The sequence below is a fragment of the Impatiens glandulifera genome, chromosome 6 (genome assembly GCF_907164915.1).
Source record: "Impatiens glandulifera chromosome 6, dImpGla2.1, whole genome shotgun sequence".
Lineage (NCBI taxonomy): Eukaryota > Viridiplantae > Streptophyta > Magnoliopsida > Ericales > Balsaminaceae > Impatiens > Impatiens glandulifera.
The window spans coordinates 51,475,897-51,491,727 of record NC_061867.1 but is presented as its reverse complement, the minus strand read 5'-3'; the positions used below and the strand labels follow the sequence as shown (position 1 = coordinate 51,491,727).

General features: G+C 32.9%; 1 protein-coding gene across 1 annotated transcript; it reads left to right on the top strand.

Moving 5' to 3' along the window:
- The first annotated feature begins 13,615 nt into the window (after positions 1–13,615).
- Positions 13,616–14,909, top strand: LOC124941761 (DNA damage-repair/toleration protein DRT100-like). Its single transcript, XM_047482114.1, has one exon. It carries the CDS (start codon positions 13,660–13,662, stop codon positions 14,755–14,757), a length of 1,098 nt encoding a protein of 365 aa, XP_047338070.1. The 5' UTR covers positions 13,616–13,659; the 3' UTR covers positions 14,758–14,909.
- The last annotated feature ends 922 nt before the right edge of the window (positions 14,910–15,831 follow it).

The window sequence follows — 15,831 nt, the reverse complement described above, 5'->3', positions numbered from 1 at the left end:
TTAAGTGCATTGATACGCGATGATTCTCGACCAAAATTAGTCATTGCGGGATAACCATTAATTTGATATGTCGAACAGTGACTATCATGTACAACGATAATGTGTAATTGTCAACCAAAATCAATTACTATGACAATCGAGTATCATGTAGGCCGATTCAGAGTGGTTGTAAACCAAAATCAATCATTGTGACAATGAGGTACCTAACAATTAAATAATGATTGTTGACCAATATCAGTCATTACGGGAGTAATGATCACCAATTTGATACGTCGAACAACAACTATCATGTACACGGATAATGTGTAGTTGTTGACCAAAATCAACTATTATGACAATCGTGTATCAATTAAATCGATAAAGAGTGGTTGTTGACCATAATCAACCATTATGATAATCGGATACCTATCAATTAGATAATGATTGTTGACCAAAATCAGTCATTACGAGAGCAATCGCCAATTTCGCCAATTTGATATGTCGAATAACGACTATCAAATACAACAATAATGTGTATTTGTTGACTAAATCAACTATTGTAATAATTGGGTATCAGGTATGCCGATAGAGAGTGGTTGTTGATCAAAATCGACCACTATGACAATCAGGTACCTATAAAACAACGATTAAATAATGTTTGTCGACCAAAATCATTCATTGTAGGATTAATCGTTTTGGTCAGTCATTGTAGGATTAATCGTTAGCCTAATATGTTAGCATCAACTATCAGAGGATACACTAATAATGTGTAGTTGTTGACTAAAATCATCTACTATGACAATTGAGTATCGGGTGTGCCGATAATGTGTAATTGTTAACCAAAATCAACTACTGTGACAATTGAGCATCCCTAACACGTGGATATGAACAACGATTATCGACCAAAATCAATCGCTATTCTTCTATCTAAAAAGTCATCATAATTAAAGGAATGCGTTGTTAGACATCTAAAGAGATGCTTAATCCCTAAGATGTAATGAGAAAAGAAAGAAAGGGAAAAGTTGTTTGTCGAAATCTAACTTCTTCTAATGATATATTAATATGTTTTAAGCATAACAAGGAAGAGTCGTTATCAAAGACAAATATAGCCAGGTTGTGTCTTTCTATTTTATATGTTTTTTAAATTATAATAAACCCGAAAGAGATACTATGTTAGTAATTAGTGTTTGTTTATCAAACTTGGACATGCGTTTTACTATACTAAATGTTTCATCCAAACTTTGTCCAAGAGAGCATTTTGCAGACACTAATTTTTTATACCCTCAAAAATTAAATAAATGTGATAAATAAATAAAATAAATAGGACAACATTGCTAAAATAAAATAAAATAAAATAAGGTGTTACTAAATAAATAAATAACAATAATTGAAAATTAAAATAACAAAGAATTGTAAATAAAAATAAAATTAAAAAAAATATATTTGATTGAGATTTAATATGGTGTTTAATTTCATGTAAAAGTATAAAAAATTGGAGCTAAAAAAGATGAAGAATACACACACAAAAAAAAATCCTTAAATTTTATTGCTAGTAATCCAGTGTGGCAGAAACTGGAGAAAAACGCTACAGTAGGATCATCCAACGGTCTCCAGACTTCCAGGATTGATCCAAGGGATGAGGATGGGCCACACTTCTCTTGCAGAAAAACTAGTTATACCTAACGGAATGGAGGAAAATGCTAACGGACCGCTTCAATGCCTAACGGAACGTTGAAATTCGTTAGTCAACCGAACTTCATCTTCTTCAACCAGCCCCCGAAGAACACGATGAAGATCTTGCTGGTCAAAATTGTGACTTCGTCTACAAGCCATTCGATGCAAAATCAAGCCCGTGCTAATCGCGACGATGCAAGGAGTTCAACAACGCTGCCCATTTCCTATCTTGATGCTCAAGCCTCGTTAATTAACTACTATAGTTTTTGAAAGGCTAAATTGGGGATTCAACATTAGAGGTTAAGGATTGTGTAAGAATATGTAATAAATAAAACATTATAAAAGTGGAAGGCTTATTTGTAAAGACTTAAATCTTTTAAGGACTTAATTGTATATTATGATATATAAAAATGAATAGGCTACTCAACCTACTCCTCTCTCATTCTCATAACTTTCATATGGTATCAGACTTGGATTATTTTGAAGATCAAGAAAGGCATGATGAAGAGATAAAAGAAAAAAGATATGATTTTGATAGTTATTCGTCATTCTTCTCGGTGAATAATTCAAACGAAGAAAGTATTCCACCATCCGAAGAAATTACTCAACCGATTAAAATGACAGCAAAGAAGAAGCACGACTTTAATGATTCGTTTACGATTAGGAAGTCGAACAATCTAGGAAGCATTATCTGCACAACAACATTTAACGGTGGAAACTATATCGGTTAGAGTAATGGATCAGGTTAGCACTTGAAGGCTTGAAGCAAAGTCAAAATTAGGGTTCATAGATGGATCATTAGTGGCTCCAAAAGATGCTGAACAATGTCGTGTTCACCTTATCAATCACGATATAAGTTCCGCAATAACAGTTTATTAGAGGAGAAAAGAGAAGAACAAATTGAATAGAAAAATAGATTGATAAAAGAACATATTGAATAGAAGAATAAATTGATAAAAAAACAGATTGAATAGAAGAATAGATTGATAAAAGAACATATTGAATAGAAATTGGGAGTTTAGGGTTAGGATTATCAGAAGCGACGACTCTGGTAATTAGAAAGAGAAAATATAGCAATTAGAATATCAAAAATACAATACCCTCTCCTTGACAATTCTACTCTTATTTATAGACTAACAAATTATAAAATGGCCCATAAAAGATATAACCACTTTTATTTCAGCCCTAGTCTAACTCAGCAATATCGGTAATAGAATTCTCATTGTGTTGAATATTAGAGTCACAACATCCCTTTCCCCTTAAGAACTTCCTTGCCCTTTTTGAACGTGGCTTATGCATCGAAAACTGCTTACAAAATCTAGGAATTTGAGCTAATAACAGAGTTTTAGGCTCAACATTCATAAAAAAAAGTTGACACCCAAAACAATCGTAACCCTTCTTCACATTACGAGCTACATTGTCCTCTGTCATTAAATAAAAGGAACTGCCCTCCTTATCACTAAACAATTGAATCTTCTCGCCGGATAACCTAGCTTTCATAACTCTCTTCTCGAAATCAAGGCTCACTGGTCCATATTTAGTCATCCAATCAACTCCCAAAATCATATCACAACCTCCCAACTTGATCGTTCGAAAGTCTAGTAGAAAATCATGACTATGCATTTTCCAAGTCAAATTCGTGCATAAGAATCGACTAAATATTCTCCCCCCGCCTACAATAGTCACCCCCATAGACATTGTTTTCTTTAGAACACAACCCAACTAAGATGCAGTACCCTCATCAATAAACGAATGCGTACTACCACTATCGATTAATATAGTGATTTTTCTTTTTCTGAGATGCACAATAATCTTGAGCGTAACATTATTAACATTCCCATTAAGAGAGTGCATTGAAATCGAACCCCCATTGTTAACCCTATCGACTCTGGCCTTCTCTTTAGCCTTAAGACAATCATTTTCGTCATCATAGATATATTCGGCTTTGGACTCCTCTTTAGCTTTAAACTAGTCGTCCATCTCGTCTTCCATTACTTCAATATTGAATAGCTGATGACGATTGGAGCAAACATGATCTTTGGAATATTTCCTATCACACTTGAAACAAATACCTTTAGCACGTTTTTCTCTCATTTATGCAAACGTGAGATCTCTAGCTGGTATTTCAGTATTATTTTCGTTAATAATTGGTCTAAACGTACCTTGTTGGCTATTACTCCATGGAGGTTTTGGTTGTGTTATATTTGAGGTCTAAGTTGGAAATTTGGTGAACAATTTCTTTTCCTTACCAAGAGGTTCGAGGAACTCGTCCTTCACCTCAACCAACTTTATTGCTCAATCTAATGTCACTAGTCCTTCCATTTTTAAAACCTCTTTCAATTCAGGTCGTAAGCCTCCCATGAAACTCTTCACATAGTATTCGTCGTTCTGTGGAAGGCATTTAGTTGCAACCAATGCTCTTAGCTCTCGCCATTGATAGATATAGTACGTCTTTCAAAGTAGAAAAATGCATGTTATTGTATAAAACTTTAACCTTGTTACACATTCCAATAATAGAAGACAATCTTTATAATGTTGTTTTTATAAGGATGTGTTTGGTTATTGATGAATTAATTTTGAACTTTCCAACTGTCATTCTGAGCAAAAATTCAATTTCAAGGTTAAAAGTATGTCTAGTTATTGCTAAGTTCTATTTCAGTTTGGCGAGGTAGCTCCCGAGTGAGTTATTTCATCACCTCGTTTTACAAAATTTGAGAGGAAGGTAAATCACGGGACTTGCAAAGTAATCGACTAATTTTTTTCTTCTAAAATGTGCATGTGTCAAGCCTACCATTTTGGTTTCTCATCCCACTCGGGATTCAAGAGAAAGGTAAGGCATGAGGCCGACCAATTTCGGATCGCACAAACTATTGAGAATGGATTTACAATATTATAAATATGGTATATTCATGGTACACAATCTTGGTACAAGGAAAGAGTATATTCAACAAAAGAAAACTATATCTCTTTTGTGTATAATCTTGATATTTGGAAATAAGATAACACAAAAGGAAAGTAGATATTTTGTTATGAAAATACAATTATGAAATATGGTAAGAATATTTTGGAAACTCTTTGAGAAATTTGAACACGATATTGATATTGACCTAATTTGGGCTTATTTAATGGTACAACCAGACACTTTAGAAAGCCAAGTTTTGCCTTGAGAGCATCGCTTCCTTGTGAGTTGTGTGAGATTTCATTATGAGAGAATTATTGTAATACTCCTATAACAATCTTGATAAAAAAGTTAAGAGTCTTTTGTGCTTCAAAAGTGGATGTAGGCCTGTTTTGGACGAACCACTATAAATCTTGTATTTGCGTTCTTTAATTGCTTCCTTTCGTTTATGCAATTATTCAGTGTTGCTGTTCTTGAATTAAGGGATACTTCATCTCCTGGTATCCCAACACAAACCACCCTTAAAGATATGGTAAAAATGTTTTAAGATCGAAAACTTTTTTAGACGAGGCGAAAAAAAAGTACACAACTAGTTCGAAAACAATTATGTGATCAATGATCAAATAGGCTGAATTAAATGAAGCTTTAACGCTCTTTTTTTTAACTTCAAGAAAAGTTTGAAGAACACCAATGGCTGTCAATGGCAATTTTTGACATCAATGTTCTAAAGCTTTAGTTCTTTCTCTAGAGGTTCCTAGGGAAGTTGTTGATCGATTTTATAATCATCCTTGTAACGTTTTGCCTTTAGTATAGGAATTAATAATTTCAGTTATTTCACATTTATTCAGTTATGTTTATTAAGTTAGGTGTTTTACGTTTTATTTCTTTTCTGACTTTAGATAGCTGCAATTCTTTTTCATTAGTTGTAATCTGTTTTATCTTTATCTTTTGACAATCAGAAATCTCTCTTCATCTGTTTAATTTCCACACTTCATTGTTCATCATTTTCTTGCATTCCGCACAACAATTGGTATCAGAGCGGGTTAGATCCGATCAGATTATCATTTTTGTTTTCTGGCGAGAGAATGTCTTCAATGAATCTGAAAATCGAAAAATTCACAGGGCGAAACAGTTTTGGTCTATGGCAGATCAAAATGCGAGCCTTGCTTAAACAACAAGGCGTCTGGGCACCATTGCCGAAGGAAAAGGCGAAGATAGTTGCAGGTCCTGCAAAGGAGTCTTCCTCTGGTAAAATCACTGCTGAGCTTGAGGTCTTGGAAGAGAAGGCGCACTCAACAATTTTACTCTGTCTGGCTGATGAAGTGATTACTGAGGTATCAGATGAAGATACCGCAATCGGTCTGTGGTCGAAGTTAGAGGCTTTGTACATGACAAAGTCATTAACTAACAAGTTGTTATTGAAGCAACGTCTGTTCAGTCTTCGTATGCTTGAAGATAAGTCTCTTCGTGAACATCTTGATAAGTTAAACACTATATTACTTGAATTGAGAAATATAGATGTTAAGATCGAAGATGAAGATGCTGCATTAATTCTGTTGGTATCTTTACCCAACTCGTTTGAAAATTTTGTTCAATCGTTCGTTGTGGGTAAAGACTCTGTAACTCTAGAGGAAGTTCGGTCAGCACTTCATACTAGAGAACTGCGTCATAAGGCGAGCGGTGAAATTGTAGACAATCAAGCATCTGGGTTGATTGCCAACACAGTCAACTACAAAGGGTCTGGAAAGAAGAAGGATCAAAAATACAAAGCTAAGGGCCCTAATGCTAAAGACATCTGCAATTATTGTAAAGAACCTGGTCACTGGAAGAATAATTGTCCTAAGAAAAGGGGCAAATATTCTACGGCTGCGATAGCACATAAAGACAGAGACACCGACTCGGAGGAGGACATTGCCCTTGTAGCTAACGCTTCTCTACACCCTATTGATACGTGGGTGTTGGATTCAGGGTGTTCATATCATATGAGTCCGAACAAAGAATGGTTCGATACCTATGAAGATTATGATGGTGGAAACGTTGTCATGGGAAATGATGCCATATGTAAAACGGTGGGTATTGGGACTATCAAAATTCTGACTGATGATGGTAAGATACGGACCCTAACTGGCGTTCGACATGTTCCTCAACTGAAGAAAAACTTAATATCTTTAGGCATTTTAGATGCTAAAGGTTTCAAGTTTAGCGGTGAAGAAGGAACCTTGTGCATCAGTAAAGGTTCAAAAATAATACTGAAAGGTATTAAACAGAATACCTTGTATATACTACAAGGTAAGACGCTGACAGGTTCCGCTGCGGTCGCATCCAAATCTGTGAATCGGCACCCTGATGTAACCAAGTTGTGGCATATGCGACTTGGACATATGGGGGAGAGGGGGATGCAAATTCTGTCCAAACGAGATCTTCTATCTGGCCACAAGGTTACCAACCTTGAGTTGTGTGAACACTGCATTTTCGGGAAAAAACATCGCCGCAAGTTCAGTAAGGGAGTTCACAAAACTAAGGGCACACTGGATTATATCCACTCTGATTGCTGGGGTCCTGCTCAAGTTGAAGGTATAGGAGGTTATAGCTCTTTTGTAACATTCATAGATGATTACTCAAGGATGACCTGGTTGTATCTTCTGAGACATAAGAGCGAGGTATTTAAGACCTTCAAACATTGGAAGGCACTGGTGGAGAATCAAACTGGAAAGAAGGTTAAGAGGCTGCGAACAGATAATGGGCTTGAATTCTGTTCATCTGAGTTTAATGAGTTCTGCAGGGATATGGGGATTGCAAGACATCACACTGTCCGAGGTACACCACAGCAGAATGGTGTAGCAGAAAGGGTGAATCAAACATTGTTAGAGAGAGTTAGAAGCATGCTCTCTAATGCGGGATTGACTAGAAAGTACTGGAGCGAGGCTGTCTTAACAGCTTGCTATCTGATAAATCGTGCACCACACACTGGGATTGATTGCAGAATCCCTTACGAGGTATGGTCTGGTAATGTCGTTGATTATTCTCATTTGAAAGTCTTTGGGTGCACATCTTACTATCATGTTAATGAAGGAAAGTTGGAACCAAGGGCAAAACAGGGTATTTTCATGGGCTATGGAGATGGAGTCAAGGGATATAGAATCTGGTCATCTTCTGAAGGTAGAGTAATCCTCAGCAGGGATGTCACCTTTAATGAGAAGTTTATACTTAACTCTTCTATCAAGCCATCACTTTCTGGAGAAAATAATAATACCGAGAAACAGGTGGAGCTTGAGGTGGCTCCAGTTCAAGGGACAACTGATATGACACACGATACTGATAAGCCATCTGAGGAAGTTTATCAATTTGGAGCACCTGAAAGTCAATCTGACATTGCAACACGACCTAGAAGGCAAATTAAAGCTCCTGACAGGTTAATTCATTCAATCGAGGGAAGAAAAATCTCAACTGGTCCTGGAAGTAGGACAATCAGTCCCTCTATAAATGATACTGAAGAAATGGTAAGTTATGCACTTCAGGTAGCTGAAGATGTCATACATAACGAGCCATCTTCTTACAATGAAGCTGTTAATGGTGCTGATTCTGCGCAATGGATTGCTGCCATGTGTGAGGAGATGGAATCACTTCACAAGAATAATACATGGGAGCTGGTTACTTTACCTAAGGGAAGAAGAGTCATTGGGTGTAAATGGATTTTCAAAAGGAAAGATGGAACCTCTAGTGCTGAAGGGACCAGATATAAAGCACGATTAGTTGCAAAGGGATTCAGTCAAAAGGAAGGCGTAGACTACAATGAGATATTCTCACCTGTAGTCCGACACACTTCTATCAGGGTACTACTAGCTATAGTAGCACATCAGAATCTGGAACTCGAGCAATTAGACGTGAAGACGGCTTTCTTACATGGTGAGATTGAAGAGGATATACTGGTGAGTCAGCCTGAAGGATTTCTTGTTCCTGGTAAGGAAACACATGTTTGTAGTCTGAAGAAGTCTTTGTATGGACTTAAACAGTCTCCTCGACAGTGGTATAAGCGGTTTGACAATTTCATGATTGAACATGGTTACAATAGGAGTGCATATGATTGTTGTGTCTATCACAACAAAGTCAGTGATGGTTCTTTGATTTATTTACTCCTGTATGTAGACGACATGTTAATCGCAGCCAAGAAGATGTCGGAGATTCAAAAGCTGAAAGACCTTCTTAGTTCTGAGTTTGATATGAAAGATCTAGGTGGAGCACGAAAAATTTTGGGCATGGAAATAGTAAGAGATCGAGTTCAAAAGAAACTATTTCTTTCACAGAAGAGTTATATTTTGAAAATGTTGTCTCGTTTTGGGATGAGTACAGCAAAGGCTCTCAATACTCCTGCTGCTGTTACTGATCATTTGTCTGCATTCGCACCCCAGTCTGAAGCTGAGAAGTTATACATGTCTAATGTACCGTATGCTAGTGCGGTGGGTAGTTTAATGTATGCCATGGTATGCACTATACCTGATATTGCGTATTCAGTTAGTGTTGTTAGCAGGTTTATGTCTCGACCTGGTAAGGAACACTGGCAAGCGGTAAAGCGAATATTTCGCTATCTGAGAGGCACATCCGATGTTGGTCTTATTTATGGGAGTAATAACCAGTGTCTCGTAACTGGTTATTCTGACTCAGATTATGCTGCAGATATCGATGGTAGAAGATCAATGACTGGTTATGTTTACACCCTTGGTGACTCTGTGGTTAGTTGGAAGGCAACATTACAGTCGACGGTGACGTTGTCCACTACCGAGGCTGAGTATATGGCGCTAACTGAAGCAGCCAAGGAAGGTATATGGTTGAAAGGATTAATCAGTGACCTTGGTATCCATCATGATCAGGCAATTGTTTTTTGTGATAGCTTAAGTGCTATTTGTTTGGCCAAAGATCAAGTGCATCATGATAGAACCAAACATATTGATGTTCGTTATCATTTTCTTCGTACTGAGAGGAGAATCAAAGTGAAGAAGATCAGCACACATCATAATCCTGCTGACATGTTCACGAAGCCGGTCCCACTTAGCAAATTCACTCATTGTTTGGATTTGCTAAATGTTGACAGTTGGAAGTAGCCTGATAAGGCTTTTCTTGTTGGGTGATACTAAGGCAAGGTGGAGATTTGTAACGTTTTGCCTTTAGTATAGGAATTAATAATTTCAGTTATTTCACATTTATTCAGTTATGTTTATTAAGTTAGGTGTTTTACGTTTTATTTCTTTTCTGACTTTAGATAGCTGCAATTCTTTTTCATTAGTTGTAATCTGTTTTATCTTTATCTTTTGACAATCAGAAATCTCTCTTCATCTGTTTAATTTCCACACTTCATTGTTCATCATTTTCTTGCATTCCGCACAACAATCCTAAAGTCTAATTTATAGCCTAGGAGTGTCTAATTTTTTGAAATTCAAATATGTCTTCGGTTTCTTCATTTAAAGAGTGATGCTCCATATCCATATATTTCCTTATAGAACAATAAGGGATAATAATTAAAAAAATATTACATTTTTATCCCTTCATTCCTGTGAGAGCCCAGGGAATGTCACAAATGATCCATCTGACCCGGTCTATCAAAATTCTTCAAGGAGTAGTTTAAAATAACTAGTTTTTCTACTCATTTTTTCTTTGATTGTTGTTAAATTTAAACTTTTTATTTTGGTTTTTACATATTTTGATTTGTGTAATTTGTTTTGTTAGTTGTTTTTTAAGGACATCTACACAATACCCATTTTCCCATAAAACTCAACATTTTTTAAGACAGAAAATATTAAAAAATAGTAAGAAAAACTAGGTAAAAAGTTACTCTTTACCAAACTTAATATTATCTTTCATCATGTGGGTTGGTCTCTAATAAAAAAAAAATATATACCTTTTTACTTTTTACCTAAGTTAGTAAAGTTGGGAACATCATTTCAATATTGGTTACATATTTGAATGCTAGAGATTATTTAGATCTAGGTAATACAATTTAGGCCTTGTTTGGTATAATAGGGCATAGGCTAATGCATATTAAACCTTAGAGGTCGGTCGAATAGAGTTATTTTAATAATTTTAAAAGAAAAAATAATGATTGTTAATAATTTTATGTAAACTAGTATGTATCCCGTGCATTTGCACGAGTAATAATAATATAAAAAATCGTGAAAAAATATTACGGTAAATTTTTTATGGGCGGGTCAACACACAATCCGACTCAAGTATCCATTTACTCTCACATATATCCAAATTAACCACAGCTCTCGACCCGGCAATCCAGACACTTTAAAAATTAAGAATCATTATATATATATATAGATTAGTTAGTTAAAAAGTTGAACTTATATTGTTAAAATGTCACGCGTTTATCAATTTTTGGGTTAAATTTAAAATATAAAGTGTTATTAGTTTAGTTGGTTAAAAGGTTGCACTTGTTTTTGTTAGGTTGCAAGTTTGAACCATACCTATAGCATTTTTCATTTTATTTTTAACCGTTTTAAGTTTATGGGCGGGTCAACCCACAATCCGACCCAAGTATCCATTACTCTCACATATATCCAAATTAACCACAGTTCTCGACTCGGCAATCCGGACACTTTAAAAATTAATCATAATTATATATATATATATATATATATATATATATATATTAGATTATTTTGATGAAACCAACAGAATAATACGTGAATCGTTTTGAATATTGATCAAGTCAAGGCTGGTAATTTACGTTTAGACCCACTATGTTAAGAGTTAAACACACATTTGTATTTTAATGATCTTTATTTATAGCATTAAAGTTAATTTAGATTTTCTTTATCACGGGATTTTATCTCTTTCTTCAAGTACTCCACTTGTGTGAAAGTGTAAAAAAAGTAAAAAGATGCAATGATATGTTATTCCATACAATAAAAAATTGACATCTTATTGCATTCAGTAATAATGAATCATTCCATTATTAGGTAAATGAATGCCCCATTCTGTCATGAAAATGATTTGAAGTTGAAAGTATGGAATTATTGAAATAATTTATGAATTATTAAAAAAAATTATAAAAAGACTTAAAAATATTAATATATAATTATAAAATATTTTTTTAAGTAAATAACATGTAATTTAATTAATAAATTGAATGAAAAGATTAATAAATAAATGAAAATAACGTTTAATTATAATAAAATAAAATAAAATTTTAACAAAAGCCTAAAAGAACTTTCAAAACATTAATCTTTTCTTTTATAAGATGTTATTTAAGATGATATCTATCTTTATAACAAATAGGACAAATTTATGAGCTACGGAATTATAAGTTAAAGCAAATTTAGTTATCTAATAGTTAAGAACAGATTATGATTTAAAATTTTCTCGAAATAAAAAAATTCAAAAAATCATCCGATTTATACTAATAATAATATCAAGCAAACAAATAAAAACCACTTAGATCATTTAGTTATATATATAATATTTTGGATCACTTGGCCTACAACATAGATCCTTTATTCTTCCGATATTTTTCATTTGTGGCTTTGATAGTATTAGTGTTTATGTTTATTCACATTGTTTTTGTAAGTTTTTTTTTTTTTTCATTTTTCATCACCCTTCTTTTAAATGACTTATTATTAAAAAGAGAAAAATGCATAACTTATTGCATAAAACTTAACTTTGTTACACATTCCAATAATAGAAGACAATCTTTATAATATTGTGTTTATAATTTAGGATGTGTTTGGTTATTGATGAATTGATATTGAGCTTTACAACTGTCATTTTGAACAAGAATTCAATTTCAAGGTCGAGTAATCAATAAATGGTAGCGGCATCTAGCTAGTTGAAAGTAGACATTGACCTTTCAAGAAAAAAATTGGTTGTAAATTAATATACAAATGAATTTCACATGAGTCATTATTTTAAAACATATATCATTTAAGTTTTTTTTAATGTTTTTGATCAAGTTTAAATTATTAATGAGTAAATAAAGTTAAAAATATTTAGGATTTTACTTTTTTTTACCAGCAAAATTACCTTTTATTTTTTGATTTGATAGTTAAATTTTTTTAATTCTTTGCAATTTGATATTTAAATTAATTACACAAATTTTTTGTTTATTTATTTATTTATAAATATAACGTAGATAATAAGTTATTCGCGTTTAAAATTGCTAAAATACATTGTTTTTGTAACATTAAAAAGTTTTAAATTGTGAGTTTTTGAAAGAAATGTCTGAATATCTTAATTGACTCCCAACAAAGAGTCCCAAATTTAAAAATAAAAACTACATGTATCTCAGGGTAATGTCATATTCGACTGATATAACCTATGCTGAACTAAATTTAAAAAAATAAAAATTCAGGGATAATGTCACGTTTTTAACCTAAAAAAACTTTTTTTTAGGTGGACCTCTACCCAACTGATCTTTACATAAATCTGTCTTTGCTTATAGTACAAAACTCTATTCAAAATGCAAGATGATAGGTGAAATCTTTGAAAAAAATATATATAGTTAAAAGACAAATGTTAAATTTATTAGTCTAATTTGAAAACGTTCATATTTGAAGATAGATTTTTGACAAAAGTAAATATATGTATTTTTTAATATCTTATTAAGATATTGATTGAAATAATGTTATTAAAATATACTTTAATTATGTATATATTAAATAAATTTAATAATATTTATTCGTTCAAATTCAGTTTCGCAATAATTCAAATCGTTTTCAAATATTACAAGTTAAAATGAAAAAGAAATGTGAAACTATACTTTTTTATCCGTTCTCAATGTCATTCCTTAACTATACTGTTAATATTACACCAATAAAAAATTATATTTTTCAAAAACCTAATATAAATAATTTAACATATTAAAAATTCATATTCATTTTTTTCACCCACCTCTATAAATTACTTACTTAAATACAATATTAAAAAATAGCACATGGAAGTAAGAATCTGTCGGCCTATATCAGTAATTATCCTCAAATACCAAGGACATTACAGTAATTCAAAACCCCCATACTGAACCCTTCCTGCATGTTTCAGATCCCTTTAATATAAACCCTCATCTTCTTCCCAAACCTCACCAAAAACTAAAAATCTCCATTACAAAAACAACAATGCTTACTCCGGCGCCGGCGCCGGCGACGGCAACGTTCATCTCTCTCCTCTTACTTCTCTCAACAACATCCCCTATTCAATCATGTTCACCGGCAGAACGATCATCATTACTCGATTTCAAATCCAATCTAAACGAACCCTACCTGAAAATTCTCGACACTTGGACCGGCGATAACTACTGCAACAACTGGTACGGTATCACCTGCGATCCAACTACTTCACTCGTCGAATCAATTTCTCTCCGTGGCGAATCGGAGGATCCAATCTTCATCAAAGCAGGTAGAACCGGATTCATGACCGGATCTCTTTCACCTTCTATATGTCAACTCAATCGTCTTACAACACTTATCGTCGCCGATTGGAAAGGAATTACCGGCGAGATTCCTTCATGTATTACTTCACTTTCAAATCTCCGTATCCTTGACCTAATCGGAAATCAAATATCCGGTAAGATCCCTTCAGAAATCGGACAATTAAACAAGTTAACCGTTTTAAACCTAGCTGATAATCAGATCTCCGGTTATATACCTCCTTCTATAGTGAATCTCGTTAGTTTAAAACATCTCGATCTAAGTAATAACAGAATCTCCGGCGAGATTCCGACTGAAATTGGGAATTTGAAAATGATGAGTCGAGCATTGATGAACAGGAATCAACTTACCGGTTCAATTCCTTCTTCCGTTGCGAGTATTCGCCGGTTGGCGGATTTGGATCTTTCGATGAATGAGTTAACTGGGTCAATACCGAGTCAACTCGGTACAATGCCGGTTCTTTCAACACTCAATTTGGATAATAACAAATTATCGGGTCAAATACCTGAGACCCTGTTGAGAAATACGGGTTTGAATATTGTTAATTTGAGTCATAATAATCTTAATGGGTGTATACCAGATGTTTTCGGACCCAAGTCGTACTTTACGGGTTTGGATTTGTCCTATAATAACTTGAAAGGTTCGATACCGAAATCGTTGTCATCGGTTAGGTATATTGGGCATATGGATATGAGTCATAATCATCTTTGCGGGTCGATTCCAACCGGGTTGGGGTTTGATCATCTCGAAGCTTCTTCGTTTTTGAATAACGATTGTCGGATGTGATTACGGGTTTGGGTATGATTCGACCCGGAATTTGACTTTGTTTAGTATCTCTATTTCATAAAAAAAATGATGGAAATAGTTTATTTCCTTAATGTAACTTAGATTCTGTTGAAGTTTATTTTTAATTCAATCTAGTCAATCTTGATTTGTATCTAATATTAAATCTCTAATATTTTAGATATTGAATTATTATAGTGAGTTTGTTTAGAAAAAAATATAAACTGTTTAAATAATGTAGGATTATTTAAAAAATTCAGTTATTTTGAGAATATTATATTAATATATAATGATAAAATAATTTTTTAAAGAAATAAAAATAATTAAGTGATATGATGGATTAAAAATAAAATAATATTTAATTATTTTAAATTATTTAAAAATTTTCAACTGAACAAAATCCTAATATATATAATAATTGTATATAAATAAATAAAAGTGAGTTATCTAATACACTGCATTATTTTTAATTATTATATTTTATGGTGTCCAACAGGCCACATATTTTACCTTTTGGTTTTGGGACCAGTCCTGATTTCAAAACAAATTGTTTGATATGTAGGATTGTGGTGAAACAAAAGTATAAAACTATGGCTGGATTAAAAATGAATTATTTGAAATTAAATAATTAAAATTTTATGTTTAAGAAAATATTGATTATACTTAATATTTTAAAATATAAAATAACATTAAAATTATTTTAATTAATAATTCAACTATCACAATTTTAATTATTAAGATTTTTCACACACAAAAAAATATCTATTTTTTATTTTAACATAATATTTTTATTTTTTAATTAGTTTATCAAATTTGTAAAAAAAATAACCATTTTTATTTTATGTTTCCAAATATTCTCATATATAACACATTTAAGCCGTATTTGTCAATTTTGAACGTGTATCTCAACAAAATACTTAACTTACAAAACGTAGATTGCTAGGAAGTTTTCTGAAAAATAAATACAAAATTTATTTCTATTCAAATTTTTTAATTTTTTTTCTTTAAATTACACATTTTTTAGTCACTTAAACCAATTTCGATAAATTAGAATACGTAAATTTTGAAACAATACTC

Coding starts and splice junctions, on each gene's coding strand:
- LOC124941761 (XM_047482114.1), top strand. CDS start 13,660: ATGCTTACTCCGGCGCCGGCGCCGGCGACGGCAACGTTCATCTCTCTC.